Source organism: Haliotis cracherodii, unplaced genomic scaffold, assembly GCF_022045235.1.
Source record: "Haliotis cracherodii isolate W230 unplaced genomic scaffold, xgHalCrac1.p SCAF_18, whole genome shotgun sequence".
NCBI classification, from domain to species: domain Eukaryota; kingdom Metazoa; phylum Mollusca; class Gastropoda; order Lepetellida; family Haliotidae; genus Haliotis; species Haliotis cracherodii.
The window spans coordinates 11,344,684-11,367,017 of record NW_027266273.1 but is presented as its reverse complement, the minus strand read 5'-3'; the positions used below and the strand labels follow the sequence as shown (position 1 = coordinate 11,367,017).

The following is a 22,334-nucleotide window of genomic DNA, read 5'->3' as shown; positions in this document are numbered from 1 at the left end:
AATGTATTGAGAAAAATAACAAGTCAAACGTGTGCCGTTCTACTAACACGTCATCAAAACATAAAGTTGAGTTGACATTTTGTGGTATAGGGGGGCGATAACATGATACTAGTATTCAAGAATGGACCAACAAGACAAAGAATTAAGAAGCGAGGAATAACCTTATATTCACGTGTTCTTTCCAAAAGAAATATAACCTGTTCCAAGAAGTGAGATGTGCAAGTGTACTGGGGTGTGCTGGCAGTGTTGATCATGTTTTAAAATTGTTTCGCCAATGCGATACGAAAAGACAGCATGAAAGCACATGTTAAAACGAAGAGGTACATTACAGTGACGGGCGCAAAGATTCAAAGCATGGTACATAATCATGTATGCGATCCAGTCTTTCAGCTATTCACGTTCAGCCTTCTTGTTAGAGCCACTGTCGCTGTTTAACCTCTCCCGATGTTTCAGGACACGACCGTCGAAGGGCATGTGAGCTCCACCAGTGACTGGAATACTGGCCCCGGTTATGAAACTAGCTTTGTCCGACAACATGAACGTCACTGCATGGTTAATGTCTTCCTGAGTTGTAAGACGACGGATGGGGTGGAAATAGTGGGTGAGTTTCTGCTCCAGCTGCAATTCGTATGGGTGGCTATTACGTAAAATATTAGCTACAAATCCTTTCCATAATCATATGAATCTCTATCAAATAGTGATACCTGGCGTTCGCAAAAAGGCGAGCGTATTCTGCCCCACCGATTGCATCATCACAAATACATGAACAGGCAAGTCAATTATTCACCCGAAGAAACACGGGAACACATGACACGTGAAAATAAGGACTTGCATCGGACATGATTCTTGTCACTTATGCGTTAAATTATTATAGACACGCATCAACTGTTAACAAGATCATGCCATACCTTTTAAATCACAGTACTTAGTGTACATAAGGAATAAAACCAACATTTTGAGAGGATGATGTTTCGTTACCGGTGAGTCGATCAACGTATTTCAGCTATGCAAACTACTCAAAGTTATCCAATACGGAAGGCTAAGGAGTGAGTGAGTGAGTTGGGTTTAACGCCGCTTTTAACAGTATTCCAGTTATATCACGGCGAACCACTAAAAGAAGAAACGAAAGAACATATATTGATTTGAGGGAAAAGTCAGTGAACCAAACATTTTTAAAGAGGGGTATTCAAACAGGTACCGCATCCCATGTCGTGAGAAAGCCTTTAACCAGTAATCGTTCAAACTGGAGGCTGCCACGATGTTTAATTATGCATGTTTGTTTGTTGTTTAACGCCGCACTAAGCAATATTCCAGCTATGTGACGGCGGTCTGTCAATAATCTAGTGATTGGTATCATGAGCACCGATCCAAGCAATTGGGATCATATGACATGCATCAACCAGGTCAGCGACCCTGACCAACCGACCCCGTTAGTCGCCTCCTACGACAAGCATGGTTGCTGAAGACAAATTCTAACCCGGATCGTCACAGGTTGCAAATGTATTTTTCAATAGTGACTGAACATTTAAATTTTCACAAACTGACTGCATATCAAAAATCCATGTACGCATGTCCACTGTTTAAGGAGTTGCAATGGATGCTTCAGTTCTTGACAATATGACTGCTGTATTTGGACACAAGCCTGCCGATAACAAATCACTGACCTCTGCTTCTTCTTCGGCCGTGAGGTTGCTCAACCGTCCCCACACACTGGTCATAAGAGCGCCTGGCCTGAAAGACAAGCCGTTATATTATTTCTCAATGGAGTTTTAAATTCTATTATTGTGTCATAAAGACCAGAGAGCGATAGCGAAAAGAAGTTACTCCAATGGCATCGTATTTAACGTTGGTAAAGCAACCACGAATCGCAACATCTGTCTACAGATTTTTCAACCTGAATCACAATTGTATTTTTGTCATTTTATGACATGATTTCAGTCGCGAGGAGAAAATAATAGTTTCTGGTATTAGTTTGGTCCTATTTTCTAACATTTACATGAAGTGAAGATATGAAGGGAAGGATTAAGCCCCTTGAGTGAGTTGGCAGCATGCTCGAGCGGTCCACAGAAAAAAACCCCATCAAATATACAGAAACCAATGGTAACTATAACATCTGGCTCGTACAAATTGGTTTCTAACTTATCCCTGACGCATCGTGAATATCATGGGTGTTTCGGTAGAAACACGGAGAGCGAGAATTGGTCGGTTTTCTCACCCTCGTAGGACTCGTCAAATACGCCATGTTGGACAGTATACACCATGGACGATATGGTCGCTAAACACTGAGATCTGTTATCGGCTTATTGGAACATTTTCATTTCTATACACTATGGTGCAGTTAAGCGCTGTAGCACTAGTGATTCAAAAATGCTTGCTACTGTCTGGTGATGTGGAACTAAATCCGGACCCCCCAAAATTGATAGAAATTAGATAGACATTGACATCATGCAAGAAATTCGAAAAATGAAAAAATGATCTGTCACGAGAGATTCGTGATGTCAAATCAGACACGCGAAAACTTAACATAAGTATGGAAGAGTTACAGTCAAGTTTACAAGATATAAAACAATGCCAAGTTTTATACCACGGTCTTTCATACCAATTACACAATTTGCCTGACGCCACAGCTGTACTACTACCTTTGGACGGCAGTCTGTCAACAAACCTGACTATCAAGCGATGGACCAGAAATCCAATTTTGAATTACGTCCAGTGTGTACAAGTGCAGAAATACTGCTGCTTAGAAGCAAAGAAAAAAGGTTCAACAAGTATGTTCGATTCGCAACACATTAGGGGAAGTTTAAATGTCACGGTCCAAACATTTCTTTTATAGTTTATTCAGCATAATTATTAATAAATGCTGCTACTGAACTTATGATGAAACTCTGCCTCAGTTCAAGTAAATATAAACCGTCAACGCCAAAGAATAACCAGTTTTGATTATCCGCAGTCAGGTGTGTAATTTTAGTAAAGAAAAACACATTTAAGAAATATATTCGATTTGTAAATAAGCTCATGGCATTGCGGAAATTTCAATGTTGAACACACTTGTCACCTTAATGGTTTTATGCTTCCTTCCTCTAGGGTTCTTAAGCAAAATAGGACACGGACGATGATTACATTCATAGACCTTCGGGCAATATTAAGAATCCAAGGAATATGAATGTTTCTGCTGAATGAAACCGTTTTGTGTCCTGGTGAAGTAAGTGTTGCATCGTCTTTTATGTGGGATACAAGACACAGCGTACAACAGCTTACAATATATGAACGGTATTATGTATCCTACAAACCCGTTCAGCCATTGCATGACATAGCGTTCTCCGAACGAGTTATTTTCATGACGACGTAATAGGTTTAGGAACACAAAAGTTCGCTGTCAACCGTCGATTTACTTCAGTGCTCTCGACCCAGGGTTTTGGAGGTCGTTTACACATCAAGTGGATATCTGGGACAGTATTCAGCTGATCTCCCTCAACCACATTATTTGTGAGATACGGTAGAGTAACTATACTGTCCAACACCAACATGAAACTGACAGGTCGGGACACATTTACTCCGTTTATCGCTCTACGTTACTTTGAAAGTCGGAATTGCACAATGGTCTTTGCTTTTATTTTAGCAGAGATTTCTTACAATTGTTTGCTACAATGTTAGAAATAGTTCCTTCCTATAAATATTCAGGTGTTCAGTTCTCTAGTAGTGGTTCCTGGTATAAAACACAGAAAACTCTGTCAATTCAAATGTCCAAGGTTTTGAATACAATGCGTTCCCAATGTAATAATTTTAGAAATATACCATTGTCAGTTTTGCTGTATATTTTTTATGTTAAATTGTTTCCAGTGTTGACTTATGGATCGGAAATTTGGGGTTTTCATCCATCGCCAGACGCAACCCGTGTTTACGATACTTACTTTAAGCAATTACTCTGCCTTGGTAGAAGCACACCAAATGTTGTTGCTAGAGGTGAAGTTGGATATTGTTCATTAAAAGCTAAGATGTACATCAAAATAATTAAGTATCGGCTGAGATTAATTTATCAACAAGATAATGTGATTCTACAGCAGGCATATTCTCATCAATATAGGTTAGCTGAATTACACAAGAGTTGTTGGGCATATAATGTTAAAATGCTTTTATTTAAATACGGTTTTGGATTTGTTTGGAAAAACCAAAATGTCAATTGTATCACTTCCTTTTTGTCGGAGTTTAAAAAGCGTTGTAAAGAGAGTGACTACCAAATGTGGTTTGAGGATTTGTCAAAATATTCTAAATTGAAAATGTACCAGTCTGTTAAGACTGTCTTTAAATTTGAAGAATACCTATCACTTGTCATTGTACATCCTTATAGAAATGCTTTGATTAAATTTAGATGTTCGAACCATAAACTTATGATTGAATACGGACATACACTTGGTATAAGTGCAAATGAAAGATTCTGTCCATTGTGTATCGTACCTTGTGTCGAAACTGAATACCATTTTTGTATGATATGTCCATTCTATAATAAAATAAGAAGTTTACTACCGAAATACTATGTACAAAACTCAACTCTTTTTAAATTCCAACAACTACTGTCATCACAAAATGCCTACACTGCAAATGTCTTAGCGAAATATATTTTCCTGTCAATGAAAAAAAGATGTAAACAACTCAATATTAGTTAATTGTCACTTAGATTGTGCAATGTATAATATTGTATGGCGCTCAAATGAAAAAAAAAAATCAATGAAATATGTATTGTATAATGGGCCGGTGTCCCCTTTACTGCAATAAACTCTCTCTCTATTGTTCGACAGAAACTAGTTTCCGTTTAAAAATAATTTGTATACTTTCTTTCGGCTAAATAATTTTTTGTTTTAATTTTCCGGTCAGAATTTCGTTTTTGTGATTTTGGCTTTTATACATGAAATGAGTTTGCTTGTTTTTTTTAGTACTTATCATAATGACAGAGATTAATTGCAGTATACTACAAATCCATCAGACCATGATAACTCGACATTAAGATGAGTGCATTATTGTAATTGTATCCAGTGACGCGGAACATCTGCGGGCATCTGCAGAGAAGATGGGGAAAAGATCTCTTGTGAATGCCTCTTTTATAAATATTCAATTACAGTCAGTGAGTCAGCTGTGTTAAAAGTGTGTCAGTTCGATGTTGGAGGAAAGCCCGATGTTATGCAGGTCTAAGACGTGTACCACTTTTGTGAATCCAATGAGCACTGGTGCGGTGCTAACTATTCTAAAACACTATCAGGGTAAATCTGGGATTACAACCTGCTCAAATAGGTTTCTAGCAAGCCTAAGGAACGAACATCTGTACAAGAAATAGTGGACTCTTAGGCGATTGCCGCGCGCCCCCTTCCCCTCCCCATTCTGTTACAGGGGATTTGAGGAATGTTGCCAGTGTTGATACAGATTGCTTTATAATGTATGACTGGTACGTATCTAAAAGTATCGATAAACACATTTAAGGTTGTTTATCAAAGGATGAGTATATAATTTAATATATTGATTTCCATAGCTGGAATATTGCTGAGTGCGGCGTTAAACAACAAACAAACATTTGACAGCAATGGTTTGGCCTGCATAAAATGAACTGGCATATCGGAAGAAATAAACAAGTTGCTATGATGGTTGAGTTTATCATTTAACAATATGCTTTTAATCCCATAACTTCATGCAATTGAAATACAGCGATTTCTGCATAAAGCCGCTTGTACGATTTCGACTATATCATGAGCATGTGTTTATGAATCACTATCAAATTGTAATGATACCAGGTGTTCGCGAAAAGGTGAGCGTATCCTGCCACACCGGTGGTCAATTGTTCACCTAAAACATATGGTACACGTCAAACTAGGGAATTGCATCGGACATCATTTTTGTCTACGGTGGCCCATAAGGGACATGGAGTCCGTCTTTTGACATTTTCACTTTTGTTTTTTACATTTTCGTTTTTGTTTTTGACATTTTCATTTTAGTTTTTGACATTTTCGCATCACATTTCAGCGATTCAATAGCTACTTGAAAGTACAATATCCATGTTTTCGGTTGTTTTTACACATGATTTATCACATATTTGTATGACAAATTGTGTTAATTTGCAAAGGTAACGACAAAAGTAAATGAAATATCAAAATATTGAAAAACAGACTCCATGTCCCTTATGGGCCACCGTATTTGTCACTGATGCGTCAAATTTTGAAATGTCCTCCACATGTCTGGCTGAAAACCTTTTGAAAGCTTTAGTGAGACCTGGATGTTGTAACCTTGATCAAACAACTTCTGAGCAAGAGTCGTATGACGCAATTGAAAGAAATGGTTTGGATTACATGAGATGAAGTGGCATATGGGATGAAAATATATAAACATGTTGCCATGACGACACTTCATACTTACTTTATGCTGTTGACCCGCACCCCCGCCGAGGCAACCTCTGCAAATATAAGGGATCACATTCTTAATTTCATCCGTTAGATAAAACAACAACAAATAATCTATATATTGACTGAAACAAAACAACAAATATGCATTTGCATTATTTCCATGATGTAAAACAATTTAGACACCACAGATTGTCAGAGGCGTTCGACGTGTTGTGAGTTTTGTTAAGTGTTTTTTCGCCAATTCAAGTCAGATTCCATAGGGCGTGTCAATGTCAAAATAATGAAGAAATTTATATAAATGGATCACTTAAAATATGACACCAGGTGTTCGCAACAGGAGTGAACATGTCCCATTAGTACTCGCCACTCATAAAAAAGTCATAAAAAATAATGAGCCATGGAGTAAGAAAGTGTGAAAACCTGTAACGTTCGTAACATGGGATATCATCATATTGACAAGGGACCTGTCATATTAAGTAAGTTCTTCCGAATGTCTACCACAAAATTTCTCGAATGAATTAATGTTTTTATTTGTTTGTTGTTTAACGCCACACTCGGCAATATTCCAGCTACATGACGTCGGTCTGTAAATAATCGAGTCTGAACCAGACTATCGAGTGATTGATATCATGAGCATCGATCCACGCAATTGGGATACGGAAACTTGTATCAACCAAATGAGCGAGCCTGACCACCCGATCCCGTTAGTCGCCTCTTACGACAAACATAGTCGCCTCTTACGGCAATCATGGGTTTCTGAAGACCTATCCCATCCCGGATCTTCACAGGTTTCGAGTGAATTATCTGGACCTTTGATAGTGAAGCCTTGATTGACGGTAAACTTTGAATAACATGCAATGCACTTTAGTACCTAAGCAATTTGAAATGTAGAATTGGAGCTGATGGTGTACTGCCCGACATGAAGGGTAAATTCCTTTTTTCCTTTATGTAGACACGATAAAATTTAAAACGTTTGACTCTCCATTGCTGATAAAACGCCAAGAATTACGGAGAGAACCGTCACCAGCAACCCCTTCTTGTGAGAATTGAATGCATTGATGTTATGGGGTCAGTGAACTGGCTGACCCTAGGTCATTGCACCCCGACGTACAGGATGCCATGATAGACCTGGAATATTCCTGACAGCAAAGTCAAACATTCACACACTCACTGAAACATATCGAGGTGAGATACAGCTAAGTGTAGCTTTGCGCCACTTTTAACTCACCTAAAGCAAGCACCTTTGTAAAATGTTCCAATCCTGCCTTTGAAACTCCATAAACCAGCATTCGCTTAATAGAAACGGACAAGAAATGATTAAAAAGATGTGTCAAACATGACCCCATTATTGCTCAGCAGATAAACGTTACGCGTAAAGCTAAATTCATTACGCGCAAAGCCAACAAGGAATTCTACAATTCGTAACGCACTTGTTTCACGTAAAGCTGCCTTTTACCTTTTTTACGTGTAAAGTTATTTGTTTGTCGGTGCAATTGAAGTGGGTGAAATTGCCAGGCGATAAGGCAGTATTTTACCTGTAAAGCGAAATTCATGGGTTGGATAGAAGGTTTACGCGTAAAGACGTCAGCTTTACGCGTCAAAAGTGTTACGTGTAAACCTACATCGATTATTTATTGGTCGAAGGCTTTACGCGTTATGACTTCAGCTTTCCGCCTTTTAGCCTACGGGGGCGGTCGGGTAGCCTCGTGGTTAAAGCGTTCGCTCGTCACGCCGAAGACACGGGTTCGATTCCCGACATGGGTACAATGTGTGAAGCCCATTTCTGGTGTCCCCCGCCGTGATATTGCTGAAATATTGCTTAAAGTGGCGTAAAACCAAACTCACTCACTCACTCACTTTTAGCTTACGCGTAAAGACATTAGACGAAGGAGGAACAACTGTTGTTAGCTTCAACCTACTTGGATTCCCTATTTGTCAAAGACTTTACCCGTATTGAATTTCGCTTTAGGTGTACCGTTTATCATCGTCTGACCCTATCTGCTAACCATACACGTGTTCCATCGGATGACCTGCTTAAAATGATTATGATATTCGTTGAATAAGTATGTGCAGCTGTTAACTCACGTTCAACATATGATGCTACAGCGTTAACGTTAAATGATACTCACGCAGTTGTCGACGGTGACACTTGAGATGTTCAGGATACTTCCTGGAAGGAGAAATATGCTTTACAAGCCAACCTTAAAGTTCCCCCATCATTCAAAGACATAGGTTTACCACTGAATAGAAACTAGTTTGAAGTGATTGTTAGTTTAGTATAGCAACTTTTGTTCAGTCTGCAGCTAAAACACGAACTAGTACGTATGGACGGTAATAAAAGCTGTCCGTATGCATGACATGTTATGTGTCGCCCCTACCTGAAAACAACTGACCTTCACGGGCAAAATTGCATCAGTGAAAAATTAAAAAAACAAACTGATTTCACCCCTGATCATCCCTCTGTGTTATTTTTTTTCTGAAAAAAGCAATGTGATTCACACAGTTAACGACCGGCAAGTGGAAGATCAAACACTATTTCACAGTCAGTCAGGAGATCGACAATATGTGTTGTGAGATTTGAGGGTGTTATTGAGTATTTGATGCCCTGAAATTTGGAAACGATGACGGATTAATTCGAAACAAAACGATAAATACGAAACGTTATCGGTAATTCTCCGTTGCACTCTCTTTCTTAATGTGCGTTGCGACAATTGAGAGTGTTGACTTTTTAAAACTATTTTTCTAAGGTTTTGGGGATGCATTTTTACCTTATAACAATACCAACACTTGTTCAGTCTGCAGCTAAACATGAAGGCAACTAAAAACACACGATGAACTATTTTGTATCGCCCGATCCTGTTCTGCCTCAGAAACAACCGAGTAACATCGCATCAGTGAAAATATCTGATTTCTGTCATCAGCCTATGTTGTTTCTTACGACAGCAAATGTCCACAAGCTTTAATCATCAGATCATTATCAAAGCAAACCTTCTTGTTGTTTGTTGTTTAGCGCCGCACTCAGCAATATTCCAGCTATATGAAGGCGGTTTCTCAATAATCGAGTCTGGACCAGACAGTGCAGTGATTGACACCATGAGCATCGATCTACGCAATTGGGATACGATAACATGCATCAACCATGTTCCGATCCCATTAGCCGTCTCTTACCACGCCTTTTACGACAAGCGTGGGTTGCTGAAGACCTATTCTACCCCGGATCTTCACGGGTCATCAAAGCAATCCTTTAGATTGACAATTTATATGATTTCTTATATATTATCTGTATGAGATAATGTACTGGGATATTTGAAAGTGTTCTTAACTTTGTACCCAAACAATCTGATATTAGATATACATATATAATGTTATCCGCCGACACAGATTCCACTGGTCGTAAAAGGCAAAAAATATCGGTGGGCATCGATAGATACCACATTTATCGAATTACAAAACAGAGCAGTCATCCCTGACATGGCCCATGCATCAGTGAACACATATTTAAGATATTGGACGAAAAGCGCACAGCGGGTTAGTGAAGGGAAGACTGGTTGAAATTAATGAGATTGACCATTCTCATGTCAGTGACATGGTGACAAGAGTCCATTAAGTTATGGCTATTAGGCGGTGATGGAGATCTGAGAAAGCAATGATTGCCTTTTGTCACTTTGAGGGCTCCTAAAGTGTGTTTTGAAAGGACAACAGGTGCCCTGAGATTAACGCTGAGAATACGGTCAAACATTTAAGTATGATATGGAGATCTGAGGAAGCAATGACTTACCTTTGGTTACTTTGAGGGCTCCTAAAGTGTGCTTTGAAAGGACAACAGGTGCCCTGAGATTAACTCTGAGAATACGGTCAAACAGTGAAGTATCGAAGAGTGACATCTTATCTGGGTGGAATCCTTCACCTGCATTGTTGATCTGAAACAAAGATATGTTCTCTGTAATGAATACTGTTAGCATTGGCATTTTAACGGGGTTGGTGTATTTCACAATACTCACAGAAATGTTAGTCTGGGTAAGACATTTTGGACGTCAAAGTGGACGTGTATAAATAGTCGTCTCTGTGACATGAATCGCTATCGAGTATATAACTCATTAACTTTATCCTTACTCCGGCCAATCATGATCTGGTTTCACACGTGACAGAATCATTTTTATTCTGTAGTTGTTTATTTATTTACATATATTAAAACGTGATATCATATTTACGTGATATTAAAACACAAGAACAAAAATGTATAATGTAATGATATGTTTAACAACCATTCCTTGGCAATCCTTTTTTTTTGACATCGTCCAAGAAATTGACCAGCTCAGAAGTGGACGTTAAACTCGCAAATGACTGAGAGTGATTTTCCCTTTTACTTGTTTCCTACGTTTCTTCGCATTATATGATACGACCCAATACTTGCGGCCAGTTGGAGGAATATAGTGTTCTCATGTCCACATTGCCATCGGTGTTATCTTAGACACTTATGTCCAAAAGATACATAGACATTCGAGATATATACAGTTTATTTTGTTTCCAAGTTTATATATAAAGGTTATTCAAATGTCTGAATTACTAAATATATTTCAAAATATATTTGTAGTTCTTTGTATCCATGAATCGAATATTGTTATGCACAGAGCCCACAGAATCATTAATGGAAAAGCGATCATAGCAAAGATACCGGACGATCATGATAGGAAACGGATTTACGAAGCGGCAAAGAAACTTAAGAGTTTCAATATGTGGATTACAGATGATTTTTCAAGATTGGTCAGGGAAAAGCGGAAAAACCTTAAACCTATGTTGACGAAAGCCAGGGAAGAAAATCGTAGAGCGGTTCTGCGCTTTGATAAGCTGATAATTGACGACCAGGTTTTCACGTACGATGTTGACAAGGATAGGGTGATTGAATTAGATCGGCGTCGGGGTTCCCGATCTGCACGTGCGGGTAGTCCCCAGAATGTCAACACGGATTCACATGATACTACATAGGAATGTGGCCGGGCCCACAACAGTGATATTGATGACGATGATCACACTGTATCTGTGAATGATGACGTGAGTGACTGTCAATTTATTATTAAACATTTCGAGTTTATGTCATGGAACATTAATGGTTTAAGGAGTAAGTTGGATAATACTGAACTAATTGATTTTTGTTCACAGTTCAACATTTTTTGTCTTCTTGAAGTTTGGAGAAACTGTGAGAAAGACATGATTGCAACAGTGTTCCCCGGTTATTGTGTTTATGTAAATTACAGAGATTACAATCCGCGAGGCGGTGTGGTTGTATGTGTTCGGTCTGAACTTGAGCGCTATATCAAGTATGTGTGTCTAGATTTCACCGATATTATATTGGTAGTCTTTGAGAAAAGTTTGTTCAGTTCATTGTATGATTACATCTTTGTATTTACATATATACACCCTACTGGTTCCTCTGTGGTAACAGATGTTAGACCACTGCAAGGTATAGAGTATCTCGAGCAAAGCTTTTTATTTATCACTAATCATTTTCCAAATGGTAAGTTTATAGTATTTGGGGATCTTAATGCCAGGTGTGGAAATCAGTCCGATTTTGTTGTGCATGATGGTAATCGGTACATACCGAGCTTTGAGGACATGGACTATGTGTCTGATTCTTTTGACATGCCAAGACGAAGCCGTGATGATGTATGCAATGAATATGGAAAGGAACTCCTAGATTTATGTTCAACTCATAACATTCACATGTTGAATGGGAGATGTGCGGGTGATACAGAGGGTAGCTTTACTTGTTTTAAAGGAGACGGAGCAAGCTTGGTTGATTACTGTTTATGTTCAAGTGACTTATTTACCAGAGATATTGACTTTACTGTACGTACACGGTGTGAGTCTGATCATTTTCCAATCGTTATGTCATTGCAAGTACATACTGACAGTACAACGGAGTATGGGGCAGAAAACGAGGAAAATAATACATCGTCAGATATACTAAGATATGTTTGGAAGGACACTGTTATTGAAACTTTTCGGCAGTCTGTCGCCGATATGTTATCACCTTATGTATTAGATAGTGACAGAGACCAGGTTCCACTTAATATCGAGTCTGCGGTAGAAACTTTGGTTGATGTATTTCATATTTGTGCTGAGTCTTGTGGTCTTTTAAAAAAGAAGTATAGTAATGTTTGCCGGACTAAGGATAGTAAGAATTGGTACGATGATGAGTGTATGAAATTAAAAAGACAAAAGTTTAATAAACTTGATCTATTCAGAATCTCAGGAAGTAAGGAACTTTTGAAGGAATATGTTGTAATTAAGAATAAATATAGAGAAATGTGTAGACAGAAGAGATTGAAGCATGATGAACATTGTATAAATGATCTGGTTAATAATAGTAAAAGTGGTAAATCCTTCTGGAGACGCATCAACAATATTATTTCTTCACCTTCTGTGACAGGGAACCCAGGCATTACCAATATACAGTGGACCGAATATTTCCAGCATGTGTTTAATTTAACTGATATGCTTGTGGATGAGGACATTCTAGATGAGGCAGAAACTTTTATGAACAATCATGATAATAATGAGTGCAATTACTGTAATGATGATGTTATGAATAATCTCCTTAATGCTGATATAACTGAAGAAGAAGTATCATCAGCTATACATAACTTGAAACTGGGTAAATCGGCTGGACCGGATGGAATTCTACCGGAAATGGTGAAATGTTGTAGTACTTCAATCATATCATACTTAACTATAGTTTTTAATAGGATTATGCAAAGTGGTGTATTCCCTTACGAGTGGGCAAAGGGTATAGTAGTTCCCCTGCATAAGAAAGATAATATAAATGATGTCAATAATTATAGAGGAATAACGCTGATGGATGTATTTGGAAAGTTGATGACAACAGTATTAAATAATAGACTCAAGACCTTTGCCGACGTTTATGATACAATCCCTGAATCTCAGGCAGGATTCCGAAGCGGATACAGTACAATTGATAATATATTTACATTACAATGTTTAGCACAAAAATATCTCTCTAAACGTCGGGGTAGATTTTATTGTTTGTTTGTTGATTTCCGTAAAGCATTCGATTCGATTAACCGAAATCTCCTGTGGTATTCATTAATGAAAAATGGAATACATGGTCGTTTATTGGTGGTTTTGAAGGATCTATACTCTAAGATTCAGTGTGCTGTCAGGACATCAAATAACTCTCTTTTAGATTATTTCGAATCACTGAGTGGTGTAAGACAGGGCTGCGTGTTGAGTCCTTTTCTGTTCACGATGTTTATCCATGAATTACAGTCAATGATAGAAAGTAGTGATATGCGAGGGATTTTTATTGGAGAGGAGTTTATGGACATATTACTTTTACTATATGCAGATGATTTGTGTATTTTTGATGACACAGTAATAGGTCTGCAAAGAAAAATTGATATTTTATCCAATTTTTGTAAAAAGTGGGGACTTGAAATTAACATGTCTAAAACCGAAATTTTGGTTTTCAGAAGAGGTGGTACTTTAAGGTATGATGAACGATGGTTTTTGAATGATAAACGTATAAATGTTAGTACTTACTATAGTTATCTGGGTGTTCTGTTTTCAAATAGATTGTCTTGGACTAAATGCATTGATACTCTCAAGATAAAAGCCAATAAGGCTTTGTTTGCCATTAAACAATTGCAATTTCACTTTGTAAATATGCCAGTTAATATTTTATTTAAATTGTTTGATATTAAGATAAAGCCCATTCTTCTTTATGGTGCTGAGATCTGGGGCTGCAAAGGTAGTCAAATTGTCGAAACTTTTCATACTAAGTTTTGTAAATTTGTTTTAGGAGTTGGTAAATATGTATCAAGTACGGCAATATTAGCTGAAAGTGGAAGAAATGGTTTGCATGTGGATTATCATATGAAGTGTGTTAAATACTGGTGTAAACTGATTAGAATGAATGATGAAAGATATCCCCGACAGTGTTATTTGTTAATGAAGAAGCTGGATGAATGTGGTAGAATTACTTGGGCAACTCATGTTAAATATTTACTCGACATATATGGATTTGGTAATGTGTGGTACGAACAGAATATTGGTGATGTTAAGTGTTTCTTGCAGCTGTTTAGACAACGTTTGTTGGATTGCAACAAACAGAGTATACAGATGAAAATTTATGAGTCTCGTAAATTAAGGTATTATTCACACGTCAAGATATTATTGGATATGGAATATTATGTTACAGCTTTCAGAAATAGAGACCATAGACGTATGATGTGCCTGTTGCGATTAAGTGAATTGCCTATACGGAGTAATCTGGGCAGAAGAGAGGATATTGATTCTTCACAACGCTTTTGTCGGCTATGTAACAATGGTTGTATTGAGGACGAAGTCCATTTTGTGTTTGTCTGCCCGTTTTACGCAACATTAAGACAAAAGTTTATCCCTGTAAGATTCTATAGCAATCCATGTATTAAGACTTTTAGTAATCTCTTAAATAGCAAAAATGACTGTATACTCAGAAATGTAGCTAAGTATGTGAAGGAAGCCCTATTATTACGTACCAAGTCGTAATATTCTACCCTTAAGATTGTTTGCAATGTAAATTGTCTCAATTGTATATTACTATATATACCTGAAATGTACAGGGGCCTATGGCCTCCCATACATGAATAAACACACTGAATGTATCCATCAGAAGCCTATAGACTAGCTCCTTACTTAATGACATTCTGATTTTAATCGGGTAAGGCAGCCTTACGAGTGACGAGCGAACGCTTTAACCACTAGGCTACCCGACCGCCCCTCTACATTTAAATGATTTTGTGTTCAACGACATACATGTGACGTGTATAGACCGACTTTTGATTGACCCCACGTCAAGCATGTACACACTTTGATCTCCCAAGCTGATGACACATTTTTAAAGAACGCATATAATTTGTATATCCTGCCAACTAGACCGCCAACAACGTGACACCAGCACTGCTGGGTGGGACCCAGTGACCCAGTGACCCAGTGGAGACTGGATTATGTTTCTGTTACGCATTCTAAACACTACGGGAGACTATGTTCGTCATTCCAATGTCCGCTACACTTACTAGGGCATCTATTCTGCCAAATTTCTTCAGTGTTTGTGCTGGTATGTTCTCAAGTACGTCGTCTTTGCTCAAGTCGCCTTCCACACACAAAATCTGAAAATGGAAGATTAAATATTTTCGTGGAAAAACATTTTAAACGAACATTTCTTTTTCACAAAAAATACCAACAGGTTAGAAGTACTGTTTGATGTTATATTTCAGCAGTACTAATAAACTACTATACGGAAACATAAAGCTCACAACGTTATTATTTATCGGGCTTTCAAACCTCCATTACATAAACATTGATACATTCTGCCCAAACCTTTTAATTAACTTCTTATATCATTTCTTTGTATTTGTTGAAAATTATATTTAATCCTGTTCCGTAGATAAACAATAATATTTTCCTTACTATTGTGAGAGACCGGACCACAGTGGACCCTCGCTAATCCGGTTGGAATTTTTCATTGTGAAATCGTCCGCGTACTGCGTGCCTGTCTTTGTATATATTCCAAAAACTAATCGGTCCGGAAAAAAGGTTTTCTTGTTTAGCAAGGTTTTTCAGTAGCTTTCAATACGAATTTCATGGTCCCTTCTCATTGTATTTCACCACGTCACATTCACTAAATACATTATGGCTGCACTCACATCATCGCATCCAGCAGCAAGACACAGGTCAGCTGTGGCGTTGAGGCCGGCGACACTCCTACCGTGTATGGTCAGAGCATACCCTGTCCGTGCTAGCTCCTCCGCTATGCCACGCCCTATACCGCTACTGCCGCCTGAATTAAAATTTAAACATGAAAACCAACTGGGAGTTGCATGAGGCCGAAAGTCTTAACCAGAACTAGGTGAGTTGAGGTGAAATGGGTTTTAACGTCGCGGCCAAGATTATTGCACTTGTATAGCGACGTGCATGAACGTATTTGTGTTTGTGTGGCTGCTTGTACTAGTCCGGACAGCTGCTGATTTATAGTGCTAGCCCACTGAGATACCATGACGCAGTTTAACATGAATACCCTACTCAGGGTATACTGACTTCGAGCAGTCCAGTCCTTATTTTAGCCCCTTAATGCCGACCGCCAGACAGGGTAACAACAAGTACCATTAAACGTCTGTTGGTATGACGCGGCCGGGGATCAAACCCCGGACCTTTCGCTCTCCGGGCGGACGCTCTACCACTAGACCACGGAGGCGGTCTAACCAGAACTAGAGAGTTGTAGACCTGCAGAAGGACTTGTATTGTCAGCCGAGAAATATCAAGTACATCACGAACGTCTTTTGGGGATATATATATTTACGTGTTTCAAAATCTGACAAAAAAAGGAAACAACAAAGGCCATAAACAATTTCTATTTTTTCTTAAGAAGGAATAATCGGTAGTACTGACCTGTTACAATTGCCACCGGTTTGGAAGACGTCTGACTGGTATGTTGGCGTCTATATGCAGTCTGAAACACACGAGTAACCTGGAGCCGCTTTATAAACATGGTTCCTATGTGCAGATACTTGTCAGTCCTATGTTGCTTCTATACACCAGTTCTGTAATAACTAGGGCGTTTTATGTCAGGTGATCTAAAGCGCGTAGTTATTTTAGTGCCCTTGTGAATCTAAAGAAATCTACCCTCGGGTGTTGCACGGATGAATGACGCCATTTCGTATCACTTCACGACAACACTTCTTCGTCGTTAACCCTCTGGATGCCGAGGTTTTTTTCTGACGCACATTTTCCTAAGATAAGAAAAGTGAAGGTTGTGCGAGAATTGCGCTCATGCGGCACTGGATTAACCTCTGGCTATAAAATTACGCTGAGGTGGAGAATGTTAAATTTCCTATTTGATGGTGTAAATTAAACTGCAATTATTAAACCGGTTTAAAAAAAAGACACTTCTAAGTGTTGTCCGAGAAATTATCTTGTGTTCAAAAACAGTGATTTTTTCCTCATTTTATCGTACACCGATAAAAGTACTGTGCGACGATTTTTTAAAATTTAGAAGCTGTATGGAAACTGTGAGCGAACAAAATACTGCCTAATATCTGAACGACATAACTACATATCAAATGGATTTATATGCGTTTGTATAACGACATACATTCAATGCCAAAAATAGCATGCCGTAAATGACGAAAACTGATTTTTCTCTATGACGTCAAAAGGCGATAGAGAGGTAACACACGTACAAAGAAAAGGGGGCATAACTCCGCTATGCTCATCACTAGTTTATTGTAACACAGGTCACATGGTGAGAATTAGCTGTGGATAAGGACAATATATTTTCGTTGTGTTTTGTTCACGAGGAACCAAACTATTCCAACACAAATATCGATATTGAAACTGTATACGTTCAGTTATTAAAAAAACCCATAAGAACTGATGAAATCGTACTTCATAAAAAGAGGTAATAGAGAAATGGATGGCCCTATCTAACCTATAACTGAGTCCTTAGATTCCAATATTCTCTTGATTGTGTAAGTGCAATTTGACTAATGTTGCACAATTATTAATGGAACACTGGCCTTGTCATCAAATGTAATGAAATACCCCAAAAATGACACCATTCTTTTTGACGTCATGGCTGGTTCTATGTCTTTGATAACGTCGGAGAAAGACGACACTGGTATTTGATTAATATATATCTCCCCTAAGTTAATGAAATACCCAAAAGAATATTTCAAAACAACCAAAATTATATTCAATATTGGACATATATTTATTCATTATTATGTTAGTATTTCTCTTCATCTCATCTCAGAATTACACAATAAAAGATGCGAAGAAAGCTTTGTTGGTATAGAATTATCAGCATAATCGTATAAGGTTGAACCAACAGGGTACCTGGCATGGGTTTTATTTTTATACTTTTTACAATTCCTGGAGAAATAAAGTAAACAGTTTAATATCCTGTGATCACAATATTGAAAAAATGAAAAATGATTATATAATGCAAAACGAGAGGAACAATTCCTAAATTGTTTGTGACTAACGCGCACCTGGCGAATCGTTAGATATCACTGTTCTGTGTATCAAACGACATAAAAAAAACAATTCCAAGAACAAGACAATTCTTTCAGAAATGTGTGCATATATTTTACCGAAAAATATTATCCATTTTGTTAAAGTAATATATGCAGTTTTAGTTATAAAATAAAATGAAACGGCCATTCATGGACATTGGTTAGATGAACTTATAATATTGACTATCACACATCCCAAGAAATACGTACATGCTGCAGTTACATTTACACTTCATCTTGTAACACTTGTCCAAAGGAAAGAAATGCATTCGACACTAAACACCTCTTAATTTTTATGTAAACAAGCTTCAAACAAACAGGAGATTATCAACGGTTCGTTCATACATGTTGTGGCCTATATTTACGTATGATATCATTTTGAACGTTGATAAATATCCAAAGTGAAATTAATGTCTAACAAAATTTATGAAAGATATGCAAAATCTACATCATAACTGAAACTGTAAACAGCATGATACAATGATCGTGTGCACACTCATTCAAGGGCCTTCACCTAAAAGAAATTACCAAATATGTACAACAATGTTGACGTACGACATCACTACCTATGACCGACTTTTACAAAATGGCGTGTTCACTGTCAACAGTTCGTAGGATTTTACGAGGAGACTTTCGTTGATTCAGGGATCGTATATACATAAATGTGACATGTAAGTAATAAGAAACACTCTGACAATCTTTGTACTGTTATTTGTTGCTATATATTTAATTGAAACCAACGGAAATAGTCAGAAATTCCGATAAATACCGTTGTCGTTGTGCGTGATTTTGCGTCAATCATGGCGTCACACAGGACGGTAACTTTGACAATTTTTGTTGAAAATATCAAATCATTGCAGTGTATCTATTTAAATTCGCTCATTCTTCCCACGATTCTCTTCCCATGCATATTCTGAACATTTTGAGCTGATATCTTGAACGAATAGACGAATGGATAGCTCAAAATAGGAGAAAATGCTACACTGTGTAAAATCTTAATTTTTGCTTTATTTACGTTTCCAACAAGTGCAGTTTTTCGAGCACAGCGTTCGTTTTCACACCTAATTGTTTTTGCTTGATTTCATCTAGGCACTTTGTATTGGTGACAAAGACCATTGGTCATTCTATTCTAAAATGTATGAGGATTCAAGGATGTAGGTATCGCAGATAAGTTTGAAATATACGTGATGTTGCAGGCGCCTCATAACCGGTGTACATGAAACGTGATTTTGTAAACACTATCCAATATGGCGGAAAGTTCACTTCGGCGTTCGTGTTTGCGTATTTTCCAAAACATTCTAAACGATTGTAGGGTTATCGGAGACGTTTTGGAATGATCATTGTTGATTTCATAAAGGACAGATACCCGTGATCACTAATATGCTAATATCCATTTCTCGGAGTAAATATCCGAAATTTAGATTTCAAAACATGCTGTAAATAACGCGATGAGTGGTGATTTAGTAATGTTTATAAAAATGGCGACATTTACGAAGTAGCTAATTTTCAGAGGTCATTTTTAGTACTTTTGCTTGACCTAAAATGCCAGTGGATGATATCACAGAACGGGGAATCTCCCACCTTATTCTAAACTGTGAAGTGCATTAGTGTGCATGATATATTTTGAATTTTATTTGACTTGAAAGTGAGGGTTGTAGAGGAGGGACATATATGTCCCTGTGGCATCAAGGGGGTTAAACAGGTTGAGGGGCGGTCGGGTAGCCTAGTGGTTAAAGCGTTAAAGACCCGGGTTCGATTCCCGACATGGGTACAATGTGTGAAGCCCATTTCTGGTGTCACCTGCCGTGATATTGCTGAAATATTGCTCAAAGCGGCGTAAAACCATACTCAGTCACTCAATTAAACAGGTGGATGAATATCTAAAATGGGTGTTTAAGGTATTGGTGTGCGATTTAATTATTAATCTATAAACAACGCACTGTGCGCGGATGCAACGCAGGGGCGTTTGTTTAGTACACGCCTGCATTGCTTATGCATATACATACGGGGTCACTTGCGCACACCGGTGTTAGCTGCGTGTCCAAAACCCGAACCGTGTTCATTTAGAACTTATTACAGAACTTCTTACCCTACCTTAACATGTGTAATGAAAACATTAACGTATGAAAGTTTAATGGATACACAACATGCTGAAGTTATGTGTATCACATTCGATATTTTTCCCCAATTATTATTAGAGTGTTAAAATTGCATAATTCATACCCCAACTGATTTGATTTACTAATAACAACCCAAGAGCAGAACTGACCGATTAGCAATTTCCTTTGCTCTATAATTAAAATCTAAATGTAATCAAAGGCCGATATATTTACAGGAATGTACTATTTCTATTTGATCATCCCCACATGTAAAACAGAACGAAGAAGATATCTGCATACAGTCGCGAATTTGAGTGTTTACCTATAAGGACAGCAAGGCGCAACAGCAGCGGAACCACAATCTGTCGAATGACGTCAACAATCTTCAACTATGACGTCGTTTCTTGTAAGACGTCATTCCGACCTCACGTCACACTGAGGTTCGATTGACGTCAACAATGCCGCCCGGATGACGAAACATTACACTGTTGTTTCGTGACGTGATTTGATCCGCGGGACACATGATTTTTATTAACCCCGAAATGTTTGCCCTCGTAGGAAAATAATAATGTTATACTATATAGAAGGATATGACATGAATTCAGTTCTGTTTAGAAATGCTGAGACATCTACTGATATTAACCTTGCTATTATAGAGTCTGTTCACTTGGTTTTTTTTGCAAAAAGTTAAAATTTAAATATTTCTTTCATAATTACATCAATCTAATAGTCGTTTGTATGTGTGATATGCGATTTGCTGGTATGTAGAGGTATATGTGCACAAGTGTACGTGTGCATGGATGTACCGGTTTGGTATGTACCGTTACATGAATGTGTGTATTTTTGTGCTTGAAGTTGCTTTTAGGAGAGATTTTTTTATGAATCTGGAAAAGGTTTTTATCGATTGTATTTACTGTAGATTTGCATCCGAATATTAGGCACAGGTAATCTAAATTTATTACTTTATGTACAATTTACTTATATTACGTGTTAAATGTCCTTGTTGGGAGAGGTGTTTAAATAGGCTTTACCTGTTCACCAATCCCATTCCATTTCGGAATATCAAGGATGCATTTACATTGTAAATGAAGCACTGGTAATCTCCGCCGGTTTTTCACCACGTACATATCACATTTAACATTATACGGTCCTGAGCTATAATTATATCATTTAATGAAAACATGATAAACTTATATTTATATGAACTATGTGGGAAAGATACCCTGACGTGCAGGCGTTCAAATTCCAATGTGTCTGGTTATAAGGTCCAAGGTTGGTTCCCACGGTGTCAATATATATTAGTCATATACCTACTACACACGAAATAGATGTCCATCATTATGTGAAATACCCATAAAAAGGCCACTACCCCTCTAATCGTGGAACATAAATTTTGACTAAAAGCATTACAGGTCAAGTCAAGGTTAACACCCACGAGGAGATATAACAGGTGATTTAGGTATACAGAAATTATTTCAACACAAAACAACAAACGCATATATAAGTGTGATCCATGTGCGAAGTGACTTTTCTGTCTTTTTCATCATTATCCTACAAAATATATATGTTCATTGTCAATACTTCAATAACAATTAAGTAGTGAACTTTGATATATTTTCCATGTCGCCCGTCTCAGTCATTTGTCAACCATTACATGTTTCTTGTACCCGTGACCGCCTCCGTGGTCTAGTGGTAGAGCGTCCGCCCGGAGAGTGGAAGGTCCGGGGTTCGATCCCCCAAATCAGCATTACCTCCTTCTCGTGTTTTGATGCGTACAT

The 22,334-nt window shown here is 37.9% G+C and overlaps 2 protein-coding genes across 2 annotated transcripts; one reads left to right on the top strand and one right to left on the bottom strand.

Moving 5' to 3' along the window:
- Positions 1–390: 390 nt before the first annotated feature.
- Positions 391–22,334, bottom strand: LOC139466039 (3-oxoacyl-[acyl-carrier-protein] reductase FabG-like). Its single transcript, XM_071248056.1, has 10 exons — positions 22,308–22,334; positions 16,833–16,971; positions 16,091–16,224; positions 15,461–15,553; positions 10,165–10,306; positions 8,516–8,556; positions 7,615–7,678; positions 6,400–6,436; positions 1,665–1,731; positions 391–618 (listed from the first exon to the last, which is right to left on the bottom strand). Exons 1-10 carry the CDS (start codon positions 22,332–22,334, stop codon positions 391–393), a joined length of 972 nt encoding a protein of 323 aa, XP_071104157.1.
- On the top strand, positions 13,609–14,933 carry LOC139465260 (uncharacterized). Its single transcript, XM_071246940.1, has one exon. It carries the CDS (start codon positions 13,653–13,655, stop codon positions 14,931–14,933), a length of 1,281 nt encoding a protein of 426 aa, XP_071103041.1. The 5' UTR covers positions 13,609–13,652.